Here is a 24,792-nt window from a genome sequence, read left to right on the forward strand (position 1 = left end):
ATTGAATTTGCTATGGATCTGGGATCCCTTGAAGATTACCTATGCTGCCTGTCCTATTCCTCAATCATGATGATGCTAGCTTCCAACAATATTTTTGATTTAGGGCACCACCACCACTCAAGGCCTGTCCATACCAGGCCCTTTGGGTCTGGTAGAGATTTTAAGGGGAACCCCCCAACAATTTTTTTCTTTTTTAAATTGGCATGGGGTCCCTCCAAAATCCAGACCCTTATCTGAGCAGGCAACCTGGCAGGCCAGAGGAAAAGGGGGGGTGAGAGATCACCCCCCTTCTGAACCATACCAGGCCACATGCCCTCAACATGGGGAGGGTGCTTTGGGGTCCCGTGACAATGTAAACAAAGAAAGAATTTTCTCCTGTGCTCATGAAGGCGTTTGTTGATATAAAATGGTAGTACTTTCAAAGGAAGAGATAAATTAAAAGAAGATCATGTGAATCCCGCTGCCTAAACTGTCCAGGGGTGGTCTGAAGTAAGCCAAGTGTAAGAAATAGATGGAAGGTGTGTGATCCAGTACATTGATCAAGATGTTAAGGTTTATTCATGAAAAAAGGGGGGGGGGGTTGAATGCATTCAGAAAGTATCTACGTGTTCATAAAATCAGGTTGCAAGTATACACAATAAATCAGCAAAATAGACATGCCCATGCAAGGGCAAGTGCTAAGGTTTGGCTGACGTGTTTTGAGGAAAAAACTCTCTTCATCAGAGCCTTGTAGAATGACAAGATAGGTCTGTATAGTGTTGTGGATCAAACATGCAGGGGACTGGCTGGTTGGGAGGAGTGACACATGTTAAGTGATGATTTCTCCTATGCTCCAGGTTTGTCCACATCCCACTGCTGTAAATGTCATAAAGAGATGTCATTTATATGTTTCTTAAGGCAGTTCAATGTGTATCTGTTGATTGTGCCTGCATTCAGGTTTACAAAAAGGATGCAGCCTGCATGCATGTGTTTGGGAACAGGAGACAGTTGCTTCTGTAAGGAAGCTAGGTAACTCCAAACAGAAAGTGGTCTTGTGTTGCAATGAGGATATTAGCTGTCTCCATCCATGTGAGACATGATTGAACTGCCATCCATGATACACATTGAACTGCCAATAAGAAAATATGAATTTATCTCTTTATGACATTTAGAGCGGTGGGATATGGACAAACCTGGAGCATAGGAGAACTCATCACTTAACATGTGTCACTCCTCCCAATCAGCCACTCCCCTGTGTGTTTGATCCACAAAACTATGTAGACCTCTCTTGTCGTTCTACAAGGATCTGAAGAGGGTTTTTTCCTCGAAACACGTCAAAAAACGTTAGAACTTGCCCTTGCATGGGCATGTCTATTTTTCTGATTTAATGTGTATACTTTTAACCTTATTTTATGAACACGTAGATACTTTCTGTAGGGTTTCAACCCCCTCCCCCCCCCCTTTTTTTCATGAATAAACCTTAACATCTTGATCAATGTACTGGATAACGTGCCTTCCATCACTTTCTTACACTTTGCTTTGGGGTCCCCCAAAGCACCTTGCCCCCATGTTGATGGGGACAAGGGCCTCATCCCCACAACCCTTGACCGGTGGTTGTGGGGGTCTGCAGGTGGGGGGCTTATCGGAAACTGTAAGCCTCCTTTAACAAGGGTGCCCCCAGATCCCTCCTCCTATGCGAATAGGTGTGGGATACCCATTCAAAAGGGGAGGGCGGGATCTGTTGAGGGCATGGAGCCTGGTATGGCTCAGGAAAGGACGCTCTCGTTCCCCCTTTTCCTGTGGCCTGCCAGGTTGCATGCTTGGATAAGGGTCTGGTATGGATTTTGGGGTGGACTCCCACACCATTTTTTTTATTTGATGCAGGGTGGATTTTAGGAGGGACCCCCTCGCCATTTTAAAAATAAATAAATTGGCGTGGAGTTCCCCTTAATATCCATACCAGACCTTAAGGGCCTGGTATAGAATGGAGGGGGAAACCAACACTGTTTTTTTCAATGATTTTTTATGTATATTTTTCCAGGAGCTGGCAATACAATACAACCACAAGTAGTTTTAAATGACATTTGTTTCTTTAGAAATGACATTTTGCTGCTGTACTATTTTAAACATGGGGAAAATGCATCACTTTACAGGCAGACTAAGGGAACCCCCATAGGAACAATATTTAAAGGAATATTTCATTTTTATTGTTTCACTTTAAACATTATTAAAGCAGAGTTCCACCCAACAGTGGAACTTCCGCTCATTTATTTCCTCCCCCCTCTGGTGCCACAATTGGCACCTTTGGGATGGAGGGGGGACAGGATACCTCCTTTTCCCACAGCCACGGATATTGATGTCACAGCTCGGCTCCCTCCTCTTCCCTCCTCCTTCCCCTGTCGCTGGGCCAGTAAGAGAGAGGAGCGGAGTTTCGTGCATGCACAGTATAGTTCCCAGTGTGAAGCCGCAAGGCTACACTGCCAGGTTCTCTTACCCACAATGGTGGCGGCAGCACCCGACCACTGATAGAAACATCAGCTGCGGTGCCGACATTGCTGGACTCCAGGATAGGTAAGTATCCTTTTATTAAAAGCCAACAGCTGCAGTATGTGTAGCTGCTGGTTTTTAATTTTTGCAACGGTGGGAGGACCTCCACTTTAAAATCACTGCTCCTGAAAAAACATCAATTTTAAAACTTTTTTTTGCATTGATACATGTCCCCTGGGACAGGACCTGGGTCCCCAAACACTTTTTGTGGTAATAACTTGCATATAAGCCTTAAAAATTAGGACTTTTGATTTTTCATGTTCGTGTTCCATAGATTTTAATGGTGTTTGCACAAATTTTTTGCATGTTCTGCCGCAAACCAAACCGGGGGGAGTCCGGCTCATCCCTACAGATCAGCTGTAGCTGTTAAAGAGGAAGTTAAAGAGGAAGTAAACCCCTGATGGGTTTACTTCTTCTTTGTCTCCCTGCAAAGGTAAATCATAATGGGCTACTATGCATCCCGATGTCACCGCTGTCCCCTGTAGTACGGAGCGTCCATCTTCTTCTGGGTATCGCTGCTCTGGCCACTCACAGCGCTGGAGCAGCGATGACGTCACTCCCACGACATGCGCACGGAAGCCACCAATAACGGCATATTGCCGCTAGCAGCAGCATACTGCTAACGCCGATAGTGCGCCTGCACGCCGCTGTCTGCGGCGCATGCGCCGTAGACAGTGGTGCCTGTCTTTTAGGTTTAGGAGATATTTCTTGGACTTACAGGTAAGCCTTAATCTAGGCTTACCCATAGGTCAAAGTGGTTTGTAAGGGTTTACAACCACTTTAACTCTTCAGTTTCCCACTCCTTGTCATGCTGGTTGGTGGCTGTACCTATACAGTTTGAAACTGCTGATTCCTTCCTGCTATGACAGGGCATGGGGGGGGGGGGACTGCAGGGTCTCCCATGCACCTTGGGCACATCTGCAGTAGGGATGAGCTTCAAGTTCGACTCGAACATTGCCTGTTGGCCTGTTCAGCGAACAGTGAACAATTTGGGCTGTTCGCAGCAAATTCGAAAAGCCGGAACACCCTATACAAGTCTATGGGAGAAATCTAAAGTGCTCATTTTAAAGGGTAATATACAAGTTACTTTCCTAAAAAGTGTTTGGGGACCCGGGTCCTGCCCCAGGGGACATGGATCAATGCAAAAAAAAGTTTTAAAAACGGCCGTTTTTTCAGGAGCAGTGATTTTAATAATGATTAAAGTGAAACAATAAAAGTGTAATATTCCTTTAAATTTCGTAGCTGGGGGGTATCTATAGTATGCCTGTGAAGGGGCGCATGTTTCCTGTGCTTAGAACTGTCCCTGCACAATGTGTCATTTGTGCAGGAAAAAAAGTCTTTTAAAATCACTTGCGGCTATTGTCGGGTCCCGTAATACAGAGAACACTCAATGAGTGTTCTCTGCATTAGCCGACAATTCATTCATTCATTGATAAAAAAAAAAAAAAAAACGTGGGGGTTCCCCTAAATTCAATTACCAGGCCCTTCAGGTCTGATATGGATATTAAGGGGAACCCCGTGTCAAATTTTAAAAAAAAATTGACGTGGGGGTCCCCCTAAATATCCATAACCAGACCCTTCAGGTCTGATATGGATATTAAGGGGAACCCCGCATCAAATTTAAAAAAAAATTGACGTGGGGGTCCCCCTAAAAATCCATATCAGACCCTTTATCCGAGCACGCAACCTGGCAGGCCACAGGAAAAGAGGGGGGGACGAGAGAGCGGCCCCCCCTCCCTCCTGAACCGTACCAGGCCACATACCCTCAACATTGGGAGGATGCTTTGGGGGTCTGTGACCCCTCAAAGCACCTTGTCCCCATGTTGATAAGGACAAGGGCCTCATCCTCACAACCCTGGCCGTTGGTTGTGAGGGTCTGCGGGCGGGGGGCTTATCAGAATCTGGAAGCCCCCTTTAACAAGGGGACCCCCAGATCCTGCCCCCCCCCTGTTTGAAATGGTAAGGGGGTACAACAGTACCCCTACCATTTCACAAAGAAAGTGTTAAAATGGTTAAATAAAACAAACACACTTTTGAAAAATTTCTTTATTAAAAATAAAAAAAATAAAAAAAAGATTCCAGCGGTGCTAATCCACTCTTGCTATCCAGCGACGGGTCTCCGGGGTCCAGCGATGGATGATCATATCCAGCGACGGGAGATCTCTCAGTCCAGCGCTGTCCATACATCCTTCTTCTGTCTCCACTCCGGAGACACTGCAGAGATCCCAGCACTGACGTTTCTTATATTAGGAGGGCCGGGCCACTCGTCACCTGACCCCGCCCCTCTGACGCTGTAGAGGGAAGCCAGGCCCCGCCCCCTCTGATGTAACGGAAACCTGCGTTACATCAGAGGGGGCGGGGTCACCCACACGTCACTGGGGAACCCCTGGCTTCCCTCTACAGCGTCAGAGGGGCGGGGTCAGGTGACGAGTGGCCCCGCCCTCCTAATATAAGAAACGTCAGCGCTGGGATCTCTGCAGTGTCTCCGGAGTGGAGACAGAAGAAGGATGTATGGACAGCGCTGGACTGAGAGATCCCCCGTCGCTGGATATGATCATCCATCGCTGGACCCCGGAGACCCGTCGCTGGATAGCAAGAGTGGATTAGCACCGCTGGAATCTTTTTTTTATTTTTTTTATTTTTAATAAAGGAATTTTTCAAAAGTGTGTTTGTTTTATTTAACCATTTTGACACTCTCTTTGTGAAATGGTAGGGGTACTTTTGTACCCCCTTACCATTTCAAACAGGGGGGGCGGGATCTGGGGGTCCCCTTGTTAAAGGGGGCTTCCAGATTCTGATAAGCCCCCCGCCCGCAGACCCTCACAACCAACGGCCAGGGTTGTGAGGATGAGGCCCTTGTCCTTATCAACATGGGGACAAGGTGCTTTGAGGGGTCACAGACCCCCAAAGCATCCTCCCAATGTTGAGGGTATGTGGCCTGGTACGGTTCAGGAGGGAGGGGGGGCCGCTCTCTCGTCCCCCCCTCTTTTCCTGCGGCCTGCCAGGTTGCGTGCTCAGATAAAGGGTCTGATATGGATTTTTAGGGGGACCCCCACGTCAATTTTTTTTTAAATTTGATGCGGGGTTCCCCTTAATATCCATATCAGACCTGAAGGGTCTGGTTATGGATATTTAGGGGGACCCCCACGTCAATTTTTTTTTAAATTTGACACGGGGTTCCCCTTAATATCCATGTCAGACCTGAAGGGCCTGGTAATTGAATTCAGGGGAACCCCCACGCTTTTTTTTTTTTTATCAATGAATGAATGAATTGTCGGCTAATGCAGAGAACACTCATTGAGTGTTCTCTGTATTACGGGACCCGACAATAGCCGCAAGTGATTTTAAAAGACTTTTTTTCCTGCAGAAATGACACTTTGTGCAGGGACAGTTCTAAGCACGGGAAACATGCTCCCCTTCACAGGCATACTATAGATACCCCCCAGCTACGAAATTTAAAGGAATATTACACTTTTATTGTTTCACTATAATCATTATTAAAATCACTGCTCCTGAAAAAACGGCCGTTTTTAAAACTTTTTTTTGCATTGATCCATGTCCCCTGGGGCAGGACCCGGGTCCCCAAACACTTTTTAGGACAGTAACTTGCATATTACCCTTTAAAATGAGCACTTTAGATTGTGAACGTTCGAGTCCCATAGACTTTAATAGGGTTCTAAAGTTCACACGAAATTTAGGTCTGTTCGCAGGTTCTGGTGCGAACCGAACAGGGGGGTGTTCGGCTCATCCCTAATCTGCAGTGCCAGATGGCCCTGGCATAAGGGATGATTAGGGTGTGCCCAGTGCAGAGTACCGTTACATGAAGCTACTGCTAACTGCTTTGGCATTGACTTGTGGATAGGGATGAGCCGAACACCACCAGAACTTTCGAACGGACCCCAAATCCGTATGAACGTTAGAACCCCATTGAAGTCTATGGGACTCGAACGTTCGAAATTAAAAGTGCTAATTTTAACGGCTAATATGCAAGATACTGTCCTAAAAAGGGTTTGGGGACCCGGGTCCTGTCTCAGGGGACATGGGTCAATGCAAAAAAAACTTTTAAAAACTGCAGTTTTTTCGGGAGCACTGATTTTAATGACGATTAAAGTGAAAAAAAAGTGAAATATTCCTTTAAATATGGTGCCTGGGGGTGTCTGTAGTATGCATGTGAAGTGCCACGTGTTTCCCGTGTTTAGAACAGTCCCTGCACAAAATGACATTTAACGGAAATAACATCATTTAAAACTGCTTGCGCTTTTAATGTTATATCTGGTTCCTGCAATATGGTTGAAAATCATTGAGAAAAATGGCATGGGTAGCCCTCCCTGCCCATTACCAGCCCCTTTGGGTCTTGTACGCATATTAAGGGGAACCCCGTACCCATATTAAAAAAAGGAAATGCATGTGGCCCCCAGGCCCTATATACTCAGAACAGCAGTATACAGGCGGTGCAAACAAGACAGGGACTGTGTAGGTTTGTTGTGTTAAGTTGAATCTGTTTGTAATTTTCAACTGGTACATTTTTAAAGTGTAGCTCCAGTCCAAAAAACTATTTTTAAGCTTTTTGGAAAACATAGGGAAGGGTTATCACCCCTGTATAATTTGTTTTGCTGTCCGTCTTTTTCAGAGCACGCGGACAGCACACACAATCTCCTACCGCTGACTGCAAGCTCTATTTAAAACGAGCAAGATAGTTTGCTATACAGGTGGATATAGCGGTGTATACTGCGTTCAGAGCACGCAGACAGCACACACAATCTCCTAACACTGACTGAAAGCTCTATTTAAAACGAGCAAGATAGTTTGCTATACAGGTGGATATAGCGGTGTATACTGCGTTCAGAGCACGCAGACAGCACGCACAATCTCCTAACACTGACTGAAAGCTCTATTTAAAACGAGCAAGATAGTTAGCTATATAGGTGGATATAGCGGTGTATACTGCGTTCAGAGCACGCAGACAGCACACACAATCTCCTAACACTGACTGAAAGCTCTATTTAAAACGAGCAAGATAGTTAGCTATATAGGTGGATATAGCGGTGTATACTGCGTTCAGAGCACGCAGACAGCACGCACAATCTCCTAACACTGACTGCAAGCTCTATTATAAAAGATAGATCGTCCCTGGCAGGGAAGCCAGGGACAACACCACTAAGACCATTAATGTTCATCATTGATTAACCACTTCACAGAGTAAGGGTTTCTTTTTATCACTGGATGCTGAGAAGGCGTTCGATAGAGTGGCATGGGACTACATGTTATCGGTCTTACAACACATCGGTATACCCTCACGACTGATTCATATGATATCGATCTTGTATTCCACCCCCACCGCTCATATATGAGTAAATGGCCGCCTATCGAACGCCTTCTCCATCACTAATGGTACACGTCAGGGATGCCCACTTTCCCCGATCATCTTTGTTTTAACCTTAGAACCCTTACTCCGCATGCTTAGAGAAAACCCATCCATTCAAGGCATTAACATCAAAAACAATCAATATAAAATTGCGGCATACGCAGATGACATCATGCTATACCTCTCTAACCCAATTACTACTCTCCCAAACCTCTTGAAAGACCTTGATGCCTTCTCTACGATTTCTAATCTGAAAATCAATTTTGAAAAATAGAAGGCCTTAAACGTGTCTTTACCTGACAATATAGTATCACAATGCCGCCTCAATTTCCCCTTTTGCTGGGAAAATGATGCGCTCACGTACTTGGGTATTAAAATCCCCTCCAATCTTTCACGGCTCTATGAACTAAATTTTACCCCTGCACTTCTCCGGCTCCAAACAGATCTCCAAAAATGGCACAGAGGCCCCTTCTCCTGGTTTGGCAGAGTAGCCATTCTAAAAATGAATGTTCTCCCTAAATTACTATATCTACTGCAGGCCATCCCTATAACAATTCCCAAAGCTTTTTTTCGCTCATATAAAACAATATGTAGAAATTTTCTTTGGTCACAACGTTCCCCACGATTGAGTTGGGCCAAACTCATCCTCCCCAAGCTATGTGGAGGCCTGGGAGTACCGGATCTCCATACCTACTATAATGCGACTCTTCTCGCAAGGGTTGTTGATTGGCATATACACCAAAAGGATAAAGTGTGGATAGCATTGGAACAGGTGTTTGCCCCATTCCCTGTTTCCCATCTACCTTCGATCACAAAACAGGCCATCCCTTTATCTTGCTCCCTACATCCCTTAATAGGCCCTACTATTAGAGCTTTCAGCCAAATGTGCAGATCTCTTCACATTAATGCGCCACATGGCCCACTAACTCCTCTTTCCTCAAACCCGGACTTCCCTCCAGGCCTTATCGTGCCTATCTCCGGTGAAGTTCTTCAGGAACGCACCTACAGAGCTTATCAATTCTTCGACCAGGGGAAGATATTAACGTTTCCTGCTATGGTCGAAAAATTCCCTGAAATACGCCTCCCATTCTTTACATTTCTTCAAATCCGACACTTCGCATCAACGAGGCCGTTATCACGATGGACCACAGCCCCAACTCCGTTTGAATCCCTTTGCCTCAGCTCGGAACCACAAAAACATGTGATTTCAACTATTGTCAAACTACTCAGCTCCAACCCCACCCCACAGAAATCCATTATACAACAATGGGAATCAGATTTACATACCACATTGACTACACAACAATGGGCTATGATCTATGACCACATTCACAAGCGGTCTGTTAACGTGTCGGCACAAGAAAATCGTTATAAAATGTACTCTAGGTGGTACCGCACACCTGATAAAATTCATAAAATATTCCCTGATGTCCCACCATCCTGTTGGCGCTGTAATGCTCCAACAGGCAACTTCTTACATATATGGTGGGAATGCCCTATACTTCAACCCTTTTGGAAGAGAATCCACGAAACAATAATTGAAATCACGTCTTATCGGCCAGAATTCTCCCCGACACAATACCTGTTGCACCACACTCCACTCTCACACAAAACATATAAGTCTTCAATAATCCCACATTTGATAAACGCAGCCACCCAATGCATTCCACGTCATTGGCGCTCTGGGACGCCCCCATCTTTGGAGGAATGGCTTCAGCAGATGGATAAAATAGAAGAAATGGAAAGATTAATTCACCAAGCATATGATAGACATGAACAATTTTCCAATAAATGGGCATGCTGGATACATTTCCGTGCCTCTAACTCCCGCACCATTACCCCCACTCATACCTAGTATGATTTATTGAAGGTTAGGACACCATTTCTTGTTGGGCCGTCTTCCTTTGGTTGATATATGCCATCCCTTCCTCTGTAGTTATACCCGAATTTCCTTCTTGGAGGAAATATGCCCGATTGCACTATATCCTACTTATTGCACCCTCCTTATCCTTACAACGTGTATTCCCCCTTCTATTCCCTGTCTGCCCCCTTCTTTATTCCTTTTGGAGACACTCCAGTGCTGACCTCCCCTCCCTCACCCCTGTTTATATTTAACCTACTATATTCAATAAAATTTCTCTAATGTCCCGGATCGAGTCTCCTTTGATATCGCACTACGGAATTGATGCCTCTCAACCATCCACAGTGTGATCCCCTATGGGGTGGATGGCAACACGGGAGACCCGCTGGGATCCCCAACTATTGTAGTGTTCTTTGCTCAGAGATCCCTGTGTATTTGTTCTCAGTATTTATTGATCTATAGTAGCCTTATACACTCTATTTGTTCCCATGATTGCCTCTTTTACTATTCAATTGATATACATTGACATGTATGTTCCTGTTACTTTCTATCATTACTGTTGTATTGTGGTACATGTACACACTATGCTTGTATTTATGTTTCTCAATAAACTGCTTTTTCTTGGGAAAAAAAATAAAAAAATAAAAGATAGATATATCGCTAGATATATAGGTAGATATAGCGGTGTATACTGTGGTCAGGGCACGCAGACAACAACCACTACAGAAGAGCAAGAACGAAAATCGGCCGATAACGATCGGTGTATACTGTGTTGAAGGTACACAGAACACCCACTAACTCCTACAGACGCACACACACTACACAAGGCCGCCGCGCTGGCGGCCTTATATAGTGTGGGGCGTGTACTACACAGCCTGAGCTATGATTGGCCACAGGCATCCTGCCTGTGGCCAATCATGGCTCTCCTCGCTGCCGGCGCTGTGATTGGCCAAGCATGCGGGGTCACAGTGCATGCTTGGCCAATCATGAGCCAGCAATGCACTGCGCCATCGCAGTGCATTGTGGGCCTTGAGCGCCACACAAATTTGGCGCGAACGGCCCATAATGTTTGGAATTCGCCGAACGGGCGAACAGCCGATGTTCGAGTCGAACGTATGTTCGACTCGAACACAAAGCTCATCCCTACTTGTTGAGACAAAATGTGTTGGAGGAAAGTTGATGTACACGGTCCTTACACTGCAAGCATCCAAGAACTTTTCATTTATTTCTGGAAAAATGTTTTTTTTGTCATTTGGTTTGCTTCACAAAATTCACAAGATTGCTTCTGAACATAACAATGTGTCTTTTGTATTCTCACAGGATAACGTTGACATTGTAGATGGGTAAGTCAAGTCATTCTGATTTATTTGTGTAGCACTAACCCCCGAAGGAGGTTCTTCTCCTCGATTTGTGTCTAGGGGTGTCCCGTGGTAGATGGCCCAGTAACTTTAGAGACTGACGACAGATCCGCATAAAGGGATTTTTATTTGTAAAAAAACGCAGTTAACGTACGGTATCTCAAAATAGGATCAGAGAGTTAGGAGGAAAATTCAGGTACTCTTAGCGTCAAAGTGAATAATGAAGAACTGACCGGAGATGGCCCCGGACCACCTTGGAATCCTTCCTTTAGTTTCCTTGCCTCGGGCTAGCCAGCCCTGAGACAGAAAGTTGGGTGGATCCGCACCCCAGGCCATAGCCTTCTTGGGGGCTGGTCAGGAGGACTATGGAGTCAGAACATACTTCTGGACCGGAACCCCAAACCACGTGACATCCGCATCTTAAATACCCTCTACCAGAAAGCACAGCAAGAGTGACACTCCCACTGGACGGCCTCCGACAGAAAGTTACCTTAAAGCACCCAACCAAACTGTGGTTCCATACCTGCCAGAAGAGACAATGCCCCCGGTGGCCAGGCTGAACACCCTATAGTCCAGACTGATGCTGAGGTCCAAATTTGGAACAATTGTACCCAAACCAAACTGCAGTTCAGGTTTAACCTTAAATTTCAAAAACATAGCGCATGCTTTTGGCTGGGTTCACACCGCTGCGGGGGGGGGGAGATCCAGATGTGATTCGCACCGCACTGCAGTGCAAATCACATCGGATCTCTGTAGCGATGCGAGTTCAGCCATACAGATAGTATGGCTGAATTCGCATCGCTCCCGCAGCAAACTCGCACGGGACCCTTTTTTTGGTCCGCAGCAAAATCGGATCACATGGGTGTTCACACCATGCGATCCGATTCCTGTGCAAGTGTGCAGATCGCACTGCAATATGCGGACTGATCTGGGGGTGTCATTAACATTTCATTGACACTCCCAGCAGTCCGCATAGGGCAGTGTGAACTGCCGGCGGGAGGCATGCGATGCGGGAAAACGTCGCGGATTCGCGGCGTTCCCGCATCGCTATGGTGTGAACCCAGCCTCTAAGGAGAACATTTGTATTTTATTATAGCGTGTGTGGCTTATTTTCATTGTTCTTTTGTAGATATATGCAGACAGATCTTCTGGGGTCTGTCATCCTGGATCTCAAAAATATAGCTAACAGTACTTCAGATTTTACTTGCAGAAAATATATTTGAAATAATCCAAAACCAACCCTAGATAGTGGAACATTTCTGTTACTTTTCAACGTCTGATTTGTCAGGTACTCATAAAAACACACAATTTATTCACAAATGTATTAAAATATGTACATGACCCCGAAGGATCTGAAAAATATACCCATACTGAATATTAAAAAAATATGTATGATGTTTTCAGTACATGACAATGTTCCTAATCAGGGATAGGACACCTCCAAAACAAATAATAAAGTACTTTAAAAAAATGTCTGATTGAATATTTAGATATGTGGCGAGGTGTCCCTCCCATATAGCTATCAACGCGTTTCACTTCTGCAGGACAGAATAGTTGTTAAGATTTCACAGGGCCCTGGTTGAGAAGAGCTGCTCTAATGGGTACGCTTATTCAAGAGGGAATTGTTGCCACTTTAGAGAGATTTTTATTCCCTCACTGACAGGAGTTTTAATGACCTGTTCTATTCATAACGAAAAGGCCTTGGCTCTAGAGATACGTTAACTGTATTCTGTTTATAATACTGTTTTCCTTTTTTTCCACTTAACAGATCAGAAGGGGAAACCATAGCTGTCAATGCTAGGAAGAAAAAAGTAAAGAAGACCCTTTTGTCCTTGGGCATGGAGGTTAGAGAGGTAAACTTCTTTACTGGACCGGCTGAGATTTGATCCATCTATGGGAAGGCTGACTAATCCATCAATAGACTTGGGTACAAGCAGCATGTTGGATTTTTAGCATGCAATTGTTGACAGTGGGTATAGCCAGTAACAGTAATCACTGTGTTCTCCCGGCAGGGACTGTTCCCTGTGCCCCTCCCCACTGGGATAACACAATGCCACGAAAGGATTCCCCCATTAAACACTGACTGTGTTGATGGCAGAGTCAAGCTATTTTTTTTTCCTGAAACCACGGGGCCCCTGGCATCTGGGAGGACTGACATGTCACCTCAGGGTGTTGGTTCCTAGGTATGGTGGGTGTGGACTGTGGCGGGAGTCACTTTGGATGGGGGCTTGTGGACCTCAGCTTCTCTTGGAGAGCTCTGGAAACTCCTTGTCCAGTTTCCCAGGCCCCTCCTATCTGTAAGTTACCCTGTGTCTAATAGGGGCACAGGGTGACCGAGAACCCCAGTCTGATCTCAAGAATATATGAAGATAAAGTCCCCTTTTTGTCAGAGATCATTGCTAGATGGTTTGAGGTGGGGTGGGGGTTGATTTTTGTTAAGTATCTGTATCCCATTGTTCTATTGCGTCTGTCTGCCGTTGCGAGAAAAATATTATGGGATGTATATGTGTATGTGGATTAGCTGTGAGGGGGGAGGGGGGAATTCCTCCAACAGCTCCCCCTGCTGATAAGACAGTCTACTGATGAGAAGTTTGAATACACCTGTGTGTCTGTTACTGAATGTAGTGTACCCCACCCTTTTTTTTGGTTTATTGCTCACAATGACAAAATGAAGGGAGAGAGGGTTAGGGCACATGACAACCTAGGACAGTAAGCAAACAGACCAGCAGACTCCAAAGACAAAAAAAGCCAAGTAGACAGCAGTACAAGGTCCTTAGGCCTGCACCCGATGTTCTGTACCTACGTAACAACAGATGTCTTCTATAGCAACCAAAATCTCACAGCACAGTGCAGGGATTCTTTGTATGAGTTTGTCTTGATGCTTTCCCAGGCTCTCCACAGTACCGGGCTCTTGGAAGAGTAACCTCTGAAACTTAATCTCAAAACTCCATCACTTCCCACATGCCTAGGCCCTTTCTGGCAGAGTCTTATCCATGCCTCCAGGCAGCAAACAGGCCCTCTCTGGCAGAGCCTCCCCCGTGCCTCCAGGCAACAAACAGGCCCTCTCCGGCAGAGTCTTCCCTGTGCCCCCGGGCAACAAACAGGCCCTCTTTGGCAGAGTGTCCCCTGTGCCCCCCCGGGACAAACAGGCCCTCTCTGGCAGAGTCTCCCAAGAGACCCTGGGCAACAAACAGGCCCTCTCTGGCAGAGTCTCCCCCATCCCTCCAGGCAACAAACAGGTCCTCTCTGGCAGACCCTCAAGCACCTGACTTATTCAACACAGCTGTTCCTCACACATCAACACCATACCAAGGTCTGGGTGGGAGGACCCCGATCACTTGACCTCCCCAAATATATATACTGTATATACACACTCTCCCATCATGCATCAGTGGCCATGAAATTCCTTGGCTGAGAGACGTATGCATATTAATAACCTAACATTACTGCAGCTCATCATACTAACACCAAAAGTTAACAGTGCCACCTACTGAAAAAAGGGAGGTACTACAGCTACACCATTAAGTGAAAATTGTCAGTATCTAACTGAGTGAAGTATAACAATTACAATAGTTGATGGAATGAACAACAATATCCAATTTCAAAATATAATCGCTCCACCACTGTGCCAACTCAAAGTGATATATAGTAACATCCACTGGATTCAGTGACCACCTCTAGTTAAATTGCTTTCTCACCTCCAGTCTATGACCCCATTACAGAGTCATAATAGCCTTAATGAATTCCATTCAAGATGGTACTGGAATACTCCTGCCAGAATCGTCCCTGAAACACGCCACTTCACTTCTTATGTCTCGAACAACCATGTGACATACCGCAGAATAGAAATGGAGAAACCATAGTGCTCTTTGCTACAAATTGTTTATTCAAAACTGAATAATGGGATTAAAAACACTCACATAGAAAAAACAGCATGTAGTCAGCTCACCACGCTCCAAGTAAATGACATCAAGAGCAATGGCTCATCATACCCCTAGGCATTATACCCTCCTAATGGGCTTCTTCAGCAGGTGGTGAGCCTGAACTGAACAACCATAAAGAGCTGTGCAAATTGACCAAGTGACCTTTGTATAAGCAAGCTTTCCCTTCAGCCTTATACAATTAGATATCTCCATACAGATATTGATTTACTCCATACTTGTATTCAGTTTGGAAATCCACCATGATGCTGTATGTGATGGAACACTTTTCACCACACCTGGGTGATGCAGGAGACAAAACGATTGACCGCATTACAAACGTAAATAAGGAAAATTGCTTTATTGGTATAAAAACATCCAACATGAAAAACCATTGAGTTTACAACATCATGACAGCACAGAGGGGAGCATGGTTGACGCGTTTCACAAATTTCTTCGCTTAGTCATAACCCAATAAGGAAAATTGCTTTATTGGTATAAAAACATCCAATATGAAAAGCCAACAAGGTTACAACATCATGACAGCACAGAGGGGAGCATGGTTGATACGTCTCACAAATTTATTTTCTTAGTTACAGTGGTGTGAAAAAGTGTTTGCCCCCTTCCTCATTTCCTGTTCCTTTGCATGTTTGTCACACTTAAGTGTTTCGGAACATCAAACCAATTTAAACAATAGTCAAGAACAACACAAGTAAACACAAAATGCAATTTGTAAATGAAGGTGTTTATTATTAAAGGTGAAAAAAAATCCAAACCATCATGGCCCTGTGTGAAAAAGTGATTGCCCCCTAAACCTAATAACTGGTTGGGCCACCCTTAGCAGCAACAACTGCAACCAAGAGTTTGCGATAATGTGCAATGAGGCTTTTACAGCGTCCTGGAGGAATTTTGGCCCACTCATCTTTGCAGAATTGTCCTAATTCAGTTACATTAGAGGGTTTTCGAGCATGAACGGCCTTTTTAAGGTCATACCACAACATCTCAATAGGATTCCGGTCAGGACTTTGGCTAGGCCACTCCAAAGTCTTCATTTTGTTTTTCTTCAGCCATTCGGTGGTGGACTTGCTGGTGTGTTTAGGATCATTGTCCTGCTGCAGAACCCAAGTTCGTTTCAGCTTGAGTACACAAACAGATCGTCGGACATTCTCCTTCAGGATCTCTTGGTAGACAGCAGAATTCTTGGTTCCTTTTTATCACGGCAAGTCTTCCAGGTCCTGAAGCAGCAAAACGGCCCCAGACCATCACACTACCACCACCATATTTTACTGTTGGTATAATGTTCTTTTTATGAAATGCAGTGTTCCTTCTACGCCAGATATACTTGGACACACACCTTCCAAAGAGTTCCACTTTTGTCTCATCGGTCCACAGAATGTTGTCTCAAAAGTCTTGGGGATCATAAAGATGTGTTGTGGAGAAATTGAGACGAGCTTTGATGTTCTTTTTGCTCAGCAGTGGTTTTCTCCTTGGAACTCTGCCATGCAGGCCATTTTTGCCCAGTCTTTTCCTGATGGTGGAGGCATGAACGCTGACCTTAACTGAGGCAAGTGAGGCCTGCAGTTCCTTGGACGTTGTTGTGGGGTCTTTTGTGACCTCTTGGATGAGTCGTCGCTGCGCTCTTGGGGTAATTTTGGGCGGCCGGCCACTCCTGGGAAGGTTCACCACTGTTCCATGTCTTCGCCATTTGTGGATAATGGCTCTCATTGTGGTTCGCTGGATTCCCAAACCTTTGGAAATGGCTTTATAACCCTTTCCAGACTGATAGATCTCAATTACTTTCTTTCTCAATTGTTCCTGAATTTCTTTGGGTCGCGGCATGATGTGTAGCTTTTAAGGATCTTCTGGTGGACCTTACTGTGTCAAGCAACTCCTATTTAAGTGATGCCTTGATTGTGAACAGGTGTGGCAATAATCAGGCCTGGGTGTGGCTAGAGAAATTGAACTCAGGTGTGAACAACCACAGTTATAGTATGTTTTAACAAGGGGGGCAATCACTTTTTCACACAGGGCCATGATGGTTTGGATTTTTTTTCACCTTTAATAATAAACACTTTCATTTACAAATTGCATTTTGTGTTTACTTGTGTTGTCCTTGACTATTGTTTAAATTGGTTTGATGTTCCGAAACACTTAAGTGTGACAAACATGCAAAGGAACAGGAAATGAGGAAGGGGGCAAACACTTTTTCACACCACTGTATTTCTTCGCTTCTCCCAAACAATGTCTCCTGCTCAATGGGAGCCCACCCATAATCCATGCAATCGGCCCCTAATCTACATTCAGGGCACCAGATGCATGGATTACAATGTTTATTATACCCAAAGCACACCATTAAAGCCTGAGGCTCTAATTTGCTTTGAAAAAGGGTGGGCTTGGGGTGCAAAGCACTGTGCCCTTGGCCCACCCAGGTGTGTGACAATAGCAAATGAATATTCGCTATTGTATTCCTGATTCTCCTCCCGGCCAATCCGGAAGCAGGTCTTAAGACTTGATTGGCCAAGAGAAGAGGCAATCGTATTGGCCACCGAGTGAAGGAGGAGGGAAGCTGACATGAAGCCTGAGACGCAGGGTGAAGCCGCCGAGCAGAAAGCCGGCATGAAGCCCGAAACGAAGGGTGAAGCCATCAAGGAGGAAGCCGACGCCGAGGAGGATGAGATGCAGGAAGGAGCCAAAGCCGACCACCCCCTAGATTAGGTAAGTGCGGGGCCGACCGACCGACCAACCAGGTGGTGGTGGGTAAGTGCAGGGCCGACTGACCATGGGGGGGGTGGCGGCGGGATCTCTTGTATTTGCTGCCCCCCAAAATATACAGTCCTAGCCTTCACTGTTCCTGCCCTCTAAACCCTTCCAGCAGACCAAGGGCTTATAGCAGCAACCAAAAGAATGACTGTTTATTGAAACTCAGACAAATATTTTATACCCAACAGGAGGACATTCCTCTTGGGGATATTAGCATGACAACAGAAATCCAATTAGAAACTAACAGTGATCTTAATTAAATAGAAATCTAATTAAAGCAGCGTTCCACCCAAAAATGTAACTTCCGCTTTTTGTGACCCCCCCTTCCGGTGTTATATTCAGGGGGGAGCAGATACCTGTTTAATACAGGTATTTGCTCCCACTCCCGGGTATAGATAGCCGCATTATCTGCGGGTATCTACGCCACATCCAGCACAACTCTGTGCAAAACAAATGGCACAGTGGAGGTAAGTATGGTATGCTTGTTATTTTAATCCAAGCCTCGATTTCAGGGTAATCATGCCGTTGTCCATTATTAGAGAACGATCGCCTCTCTCCATGGGATCAGAGGCTGAACTGAGCTCTTTACCATGCTCTGACCTGAAGAAGCAGACAAAATCCCTGGTCTCCTCCATGGGTCATAATCAGTGGGTAGGAGGATAGCCCTTAATCCTCTTCAAAAGCCCCTGTCCTGGTTGGTTCTGTCCCAGTTGGGTTTGTCACACTGTGTTTTATTACCACTGTCTAACACATGCTATGCCTGTAACATAACTTATAACGGTAAAAATCTTTTTTTTTTGCAAAGCATTCCAACCCTCCTGTAATCGCGGTCTTGGGATCGGGAGGTGGACTCCGCGCCATGGTTGGTTTTCTGGGAACAATTTCAAAACTGATCGAACTCAACCTTTTAGGTGCCGTTACATACATCGGCGGGGTATCTGGATCTACATGGTATATACATTATAACAATTTTATATAGCATTGTGTTACCTGCATAACAGCTATCCTAATTTATTAGTCACTTTGCTCTGGGGAAAGGTTTTACATTTTTCACATGCATTGTAAAATCAGCATTTTTTGCTAGAAAATTAACTTTAAACACACAAACACACACACATACACACCCACACCCACACCCACACCCACGCCCACACACCCACACACCCACACGCCCACACACAAACAAACACACACACACACCCACCCACACGCCTCCACACACCCACACATACACGCACATACACACACCCACACCCACACACCCACACACACGCCCACACACCCACACACACTTACACACACACCCACACGCCCACACACCCACATGCCCACACACAAACAAACACACACACACGCCTCCACACACCCACACATACACGCACATACACACACCCACACACATACACACACCCACACACATACACACACACCCATACCCACATACACACACACACACCCACCTATATACATACACACACACACACACATACACATACATATACTACTGTGAAAAAGTTTAAGGCAGGTATAAAAAAAAAGAAATTGTGTTAAAAGTTTATGTTTTATCAATTAACAAAATGGAAAAGTAAATGAAAAAACACAGTTGTTGGAGGATCTCGGCAGGTAGGTTGTTCTATGTACATCTTGGAGAACTAAGCACAGATGTTGTGTGGGTGTCGGCCCCCTCAAATCCTACTGTCTCTTCATGTCATCCCAGACAGACTCCATGATGTTGAGAGATCAGCGCTCTGTGGGGGCCAACCCATCTCTTGCAGAATACTTTGTTCTCCTCTATGTTGATGATAGTTCTTATTGACATTGGTTGTATGTTTGGGGCTGTTGTCCTGCTGCAGAATACATTTGGGGTCAATCATACGCCTCCCTGATGGTCTGGCATGATGGAGAAGTATCTGTCTGTATTACTCAGCCCTGATGGCGCCATTGATCCTGGCCAAATCTCCGACTCTGCAGAAATGCAGCCCTAAACTTGCAAGGAACCTCCACCATGCTTCACAGTTGCCTGCAGACACTCATTATTGTACGGCTCTCCAACCCTTCATCAACAAACTACCTCCTGCTACAGCCAAATGTTACACATTGTGATTCATCAATCCAGAGCACCCGCTGCCATTTTTCTGCACCCCAGTTTCTATGTTTTCCTCCATAGCTGAATCACTTAGCCTTGTTTCCACATCGGAGGTTTGGCTTTTTGGCCGCAATAAGACAACTTCTGGACAGACTTCTCCAGACATTAGATGGGTTTACATGGGTTCCATTGGTTTCTGCCAGTTTTGTGCTAATGGCAGTGCTGGACATCCTCCAAGGTGGAACAGAAGTAAGCCTGATGTGTCCTTCATCTGCTGCATTATATTTCCTTGACCAACCACTGCATCCACGCTCCTCAACACTGCCCGTTTTTTTGTGCTTCTTCATATGAGCCTGAGCAGCACATCTTGAACCCTCAGTCTGTTTTAACCACTTTAGCTCTGGAAGAATTGGCTGCTCAATGACCAGGCCATTTTTTGTGATACGGCACTGCGTCGCTTTAACTGAAAATTGTGCAGTCGTGCGACGCTGTACAAAAAATACAAAATGGATGTCCTTTTTTTTTTACCACAAATAGAGCTTTTTTGGTGGTATTTAATAATCTCTGTGGTTTTTATTTTTTGCGCTATAAACAAAAGAATGCGTAAATCTTGGAAAAAACACGATATCGTTTACTTTTTGCTATATTAAATATCCCCAATTTAAAAAATATAATAATAATTTTTCCTCAGTTTAGGCCAATAAGTATTATTCTACATATTATTGGTAAAAAAAAAAAATCTCAATAAGCGTATATTGATTGGTATATGCAAAATGTATAGCGTCTACAAAATAGGGAATAAATTTATATGTATTTATATTAATAGATTTATAGCATTTTTTTTACTAGTAATGGCGGCGATCTGTGATTTTTAAAATTGGACACTTTTGATAAATTTTTGGGACCATGGTCATTTATACAGTGATCAGTACTATAAAAATGCACTGATTACTGTATAAATGTCACTGGCAAGGGATGGGGTTAACACCAGGGGCGGACTGACAACTCATGGAGCCCCCAGGCAATAGGAGATTATGGGGCCCCCGGGAAATAGAAGATTATGGGGCCCCCGGGCAATAGGAGATTATGGGGCCACACAGTATACACACACAGTACACACACCTTTGGAAATACGGTAATATAATAAAAAGTACTGTTAGCGCAACCCTCGTTATATACACATACAAATTAGATTGACTCACATAGTGATATTTCTATACTGGGTTGCAGCAAAAAGATACATTTTATATTGTGCATTCCTAGTGCGCCGGTAGTCCATTTTTTCTTTAAAAAAAAAATTTAGTTTCGGTTTGTTGTCATTCGTAAAATACATAAAATTGCCTAAACTACAGTTTGGTTTGGGTACAATTATCTAAATTAGACCTCAGCATCAGTTTGACTGGACTGTGAGATGTTTAGCCTGGCCACAGGGGGCACTATCTCTTCTGGTAGGCATGGAACTCTGGTCTGGTTAGGTGCTTAAGTTACTCTCTCTCGGAGCCCGCCCAGTGGGAGTGGCGCTCTCGCTGTGCTTTCTGGGAGAGGGTATTTAAGATGCAGATGTCACGTGGTTCGGGGTTTCGATCCAAAATGATGTACTGACTTCATGGTCCTGGTCCTCCTGACCAGCCCCCAGGAAGGCTATGGCCTGGGGTGCGGATCCACCCGATTTTGATGTCTCGGGCCTGGCTAGCCCAAGGCAAGAAAACTGAAGAAGGATTCTGAGGTGGTTGGGTGCCGTCTCTGGTTCGGGAGAGACCCAGTGACTTCAAGCATTCCATGGGATGACTCTTCAGAAGAAGATCACGTACGGGTTGGTTTCTTAGTAAGAGCCTGGAAGGGCTGAAGTACCCAAGAGAATCCAGTCTTGTGGATATCGCCAAGCTGGCTGAAAGATCCAGGTATCCTTCAAGTGTTTTCAAGCTTAAAGAGGGATTCCACCTACAAAAAAAATATTAAAAGCCAGCAGCTATAAATACTACAGCTGCTGACTTTTAATAAATGGACACTCACCTGTCCCAGGTTTCAGCGATGTCGGCAGCTGAGACCGATCGATCGCTTGGCTCTCAGCTGCTGCCGACTCCATTCTTGGTGAAGGAATCAGGAAGTGAAGCATTGCGGCTTCACTTCCCGGTTTCCTACTGCTCATACACGAGTAGCGCAGTGCAATATGAATGGTCCGCGCTGTCTCTGAGACCCGTGTGTGTCCCAGCAGACAGCGCGGCAGGACAGGAAACAGCATAGACTCTCGTGGGAGGAAGTGGGTGCAAATACCGGTCTTAGAAAGGTATCTGCATCCCCCTCCCCCCTGAAAGATGCCAACTGTGACACCGGAGGGGGGGAGGGTTCCGATGAGCGGAAGTTCCACTTTAGAGTGGAATCCCGCTTTAAGTTTCCCTACATGTTCTACAACAACGTCTGCGGCAGAGACTTGTTCCTGAGTAAGCACCTTGTTGGCTGCTGGGCCTTGTGAGAGAGGGGACTGTCCAACCTGAGTGAACATCCAGTTGCGAATGGCTATTCTCTGGATGCAGTCAAAGTAAGCAAGTTCTTCAACATTTTGACTTTGACATTAAGAGTACCTGAACTTTCCTTTCCAACCCTCTGATACCAATTTAAGAGACTGTTCATTGTCTACGTTTTACAAATAAAATCCATTCAAGTGGATCTGTTGTCAGTCTCTCAAGTTACTGGGCCATCTACCACGAGACACCCCTAAACATACAATGAGGAAGACAGAAGGTAACGGTAAGCCCAAATCTAACCAGCAGCTCCTTCGGGGGGTGAGTGCTACATATATATATATATATATATATATATATATATACAGTATCTCACAAAAGTGAGTACACCTATCTTTTCATGTGACAACACTGAAGAAATGATACTTGTCTACAATGTAAAGTAGTGAGTGTACAGCTTGTATAACAGTGTACATTTTCTGTCCCCTTAAAATAACTCGACACACAGCCATAGTTACATAGTTAGTCAGGTTGAAAAAAGACACAAGTCCATCCAGTTCAACCTTAAAAACAATAAATAAATAAAATAAAAAATATCGTACCATCCAATATACCCAATTTTATGCCCACAATTGATCCAGAGGAAGGCAAAAAAAATAAAAATAAATCCAGCAGAGCATGATCCAATTTTCTACAGCAGAGGAAAAAATTCCTTCCTGATCCCCCCAGAGGCAATCGTATTTTCCCCGGATCAACTTTACCTATAAATATCAGTACCCAGTTATATTATGTACACTTATGAAATAATCCAGGCCTTTCTTAAAGCAATCTACTGAGCTGGCCATAACCACCTCTGCAGGGAGTCTATTCCACATTTTCACAGCTCTTACCGTGAAGAAACCTTTCCGTATTTGGAGATGAAATCTCTTCTCCTCTAGACGTAAAGAGTGCCCCGTGTCCTCTGGGTTGACCGTACAGAGAATAACTCAACACCAAGTTCACTATATGGATCCCTTAAATATTTGTACATGTTGATCATATCCCCCCTTAATCTCCTCTTATCAAGAGGGAATGAATTCAGTTCCTCTAATTTTTCCTCATAGCTGAGCTCCTCCATGCCTCTTATCAGTTTGGTTGCCCTTCTCTGCACTTTCATCAGTTCTCCGATATCCATTTTGAGAACTGGTGCCCAAAACTGAACTGCATATTCCAGATGAGGTCTTACTAATGATTTGAACAGGGGAAAAGTGATATCTCTCTCTCTCTGGAGTACATACCTCTCTTAATACTATTAAGAAAGGACTTTGCTCGCTTTGGAAACCGCAGCTTGGCATTGCATGCTATTAGTGAGCTTATGATCTACCAAAACCCCCAGATCCTTCTCCACTATGGATCCCCCCAGTTGTACTCCCCCTAGTGTGTATGATGCATATTCTTAGCCCCCAAGTGCAGAACTTTACATTTCTCAACATTAAACCTCATCTGCCACATAGTCGCCCAATTAGACAGTGTATTGAGGTCGGCTTGTAAATTGGAGACATCCTGTAAGGACGTTATTCCACTGCATAGCTCGGTGTCATCTGCAAAGACGGAAATGTTACTTTTGATCCCAGACCCAATATCATTTATAGAGATAGTAAAAAGTAAGGGTCCCAGCACTGAACCTTGGGGTACACCACTGATAACCTCAGACCATTCAGAGTAAGAATCATTAACCACGACTCTCTGAATTCTATCTTTTAGCCAGTTTTCTATCCATTTACAAACTGATATTTCCAAACCTGTAGACTTTACCTTACACATGAGCCACGTGTGCGGAACTGTATCCAACGCTTTTTCAAAATCCAAGTATACCACGTCCCCCGCCACCCCTCTGTCCAAGTATACCACGTCCACCGCCACCCCTCTGTCCAAGTATACCACGTCCACCGCCACCCCTCTGTCCAAGTATACCACGTCCACCGCCACCCCTCTGTCTAAAGTTTTACTTACATCTTCATAAAAAGAAATCAGGTTTGTCTGACAACTTCTGTCTTTCATGAATCCATGTTGTCTGTTGCTTAAAGTGTTTTTGTTCAGCAATAACTCGTTGAAGCGGTCTTTTATTAAACGCTCCAGTATCTTCCCAGCTATAGAAGTTAAACTAACAGGTCTATAGTTAATTGGTAAAGACTTTGATCCCTTTTTAAATATAGGCACCACGTTCCCCCTGCGCCAATCCAATGGGACTTTTCCCGTCATTAATGAGTCCGTAAAAATTAGATACAATGGCTCTGAAATTACAGAGCTCAATTCTTTTAGGATCCGTGGGTGGATGCCATCAGGTCCAGGTGCTTTATCCACTTTTATTCTGTCCAAATATTTATGAACCATATCACTTTTGAGCCATTGTGGATTTAGGGCTGCGTCAGTACCACCCCCATTATGGACATGAGCTCCCCCATGCTCCTTTGT

At 44.8% G+C, this 24,792-nt stretch overlaps 1 protein-coding gene across 2 annotated transcripts in view; it reads left to right on the plus strand.

Annotated features, from left to right (window-relative positions):
- LOC143957723 (cytosolic phospholipase A2 gamma-like) overlaps window positions 1-24,792 on the plus strand; it is a 204,947-nt gene that overhangs the window by 54,784 nt on the left and 125,371 nt on the right. For both annotated transcript variants that reach the window (XM_077467424.1, XM_077467423.1), the window contains 3 exons: window positions 11,073-11,095; window positions 12,879-12,963; window positions 18,596-18,741. In XM_077467424.1, the coding sequence (XP_077323550.1) occupies window positions 11,073-11,095; window positions 12,879-12,963; window positions 18,596-18,741 (254 nt within the window). The remainder of the gene's footprint in view (window positions 1-11,072; window positions 11,096-12,878; window positions 12,964-18,595; window positions 18,742-24,792) is intronic.

This window comes from Lithobates pipiens, unplaced genomic scaffold, assembly GCF_037356315.1.
Source record: "Lithobates pipiens isolate NorthernLeopardFrog02 unplaced genomic scaffold, aLitPip1_a1.2 Scaffold_55, whole genome shotgun sequence".
Classification (NCBI taxonomy): Eukaryota; Metazoa; Chordata; class Amphibia; order Anura; family Ranidae; genus Lithobates; species Lithobates pipiens.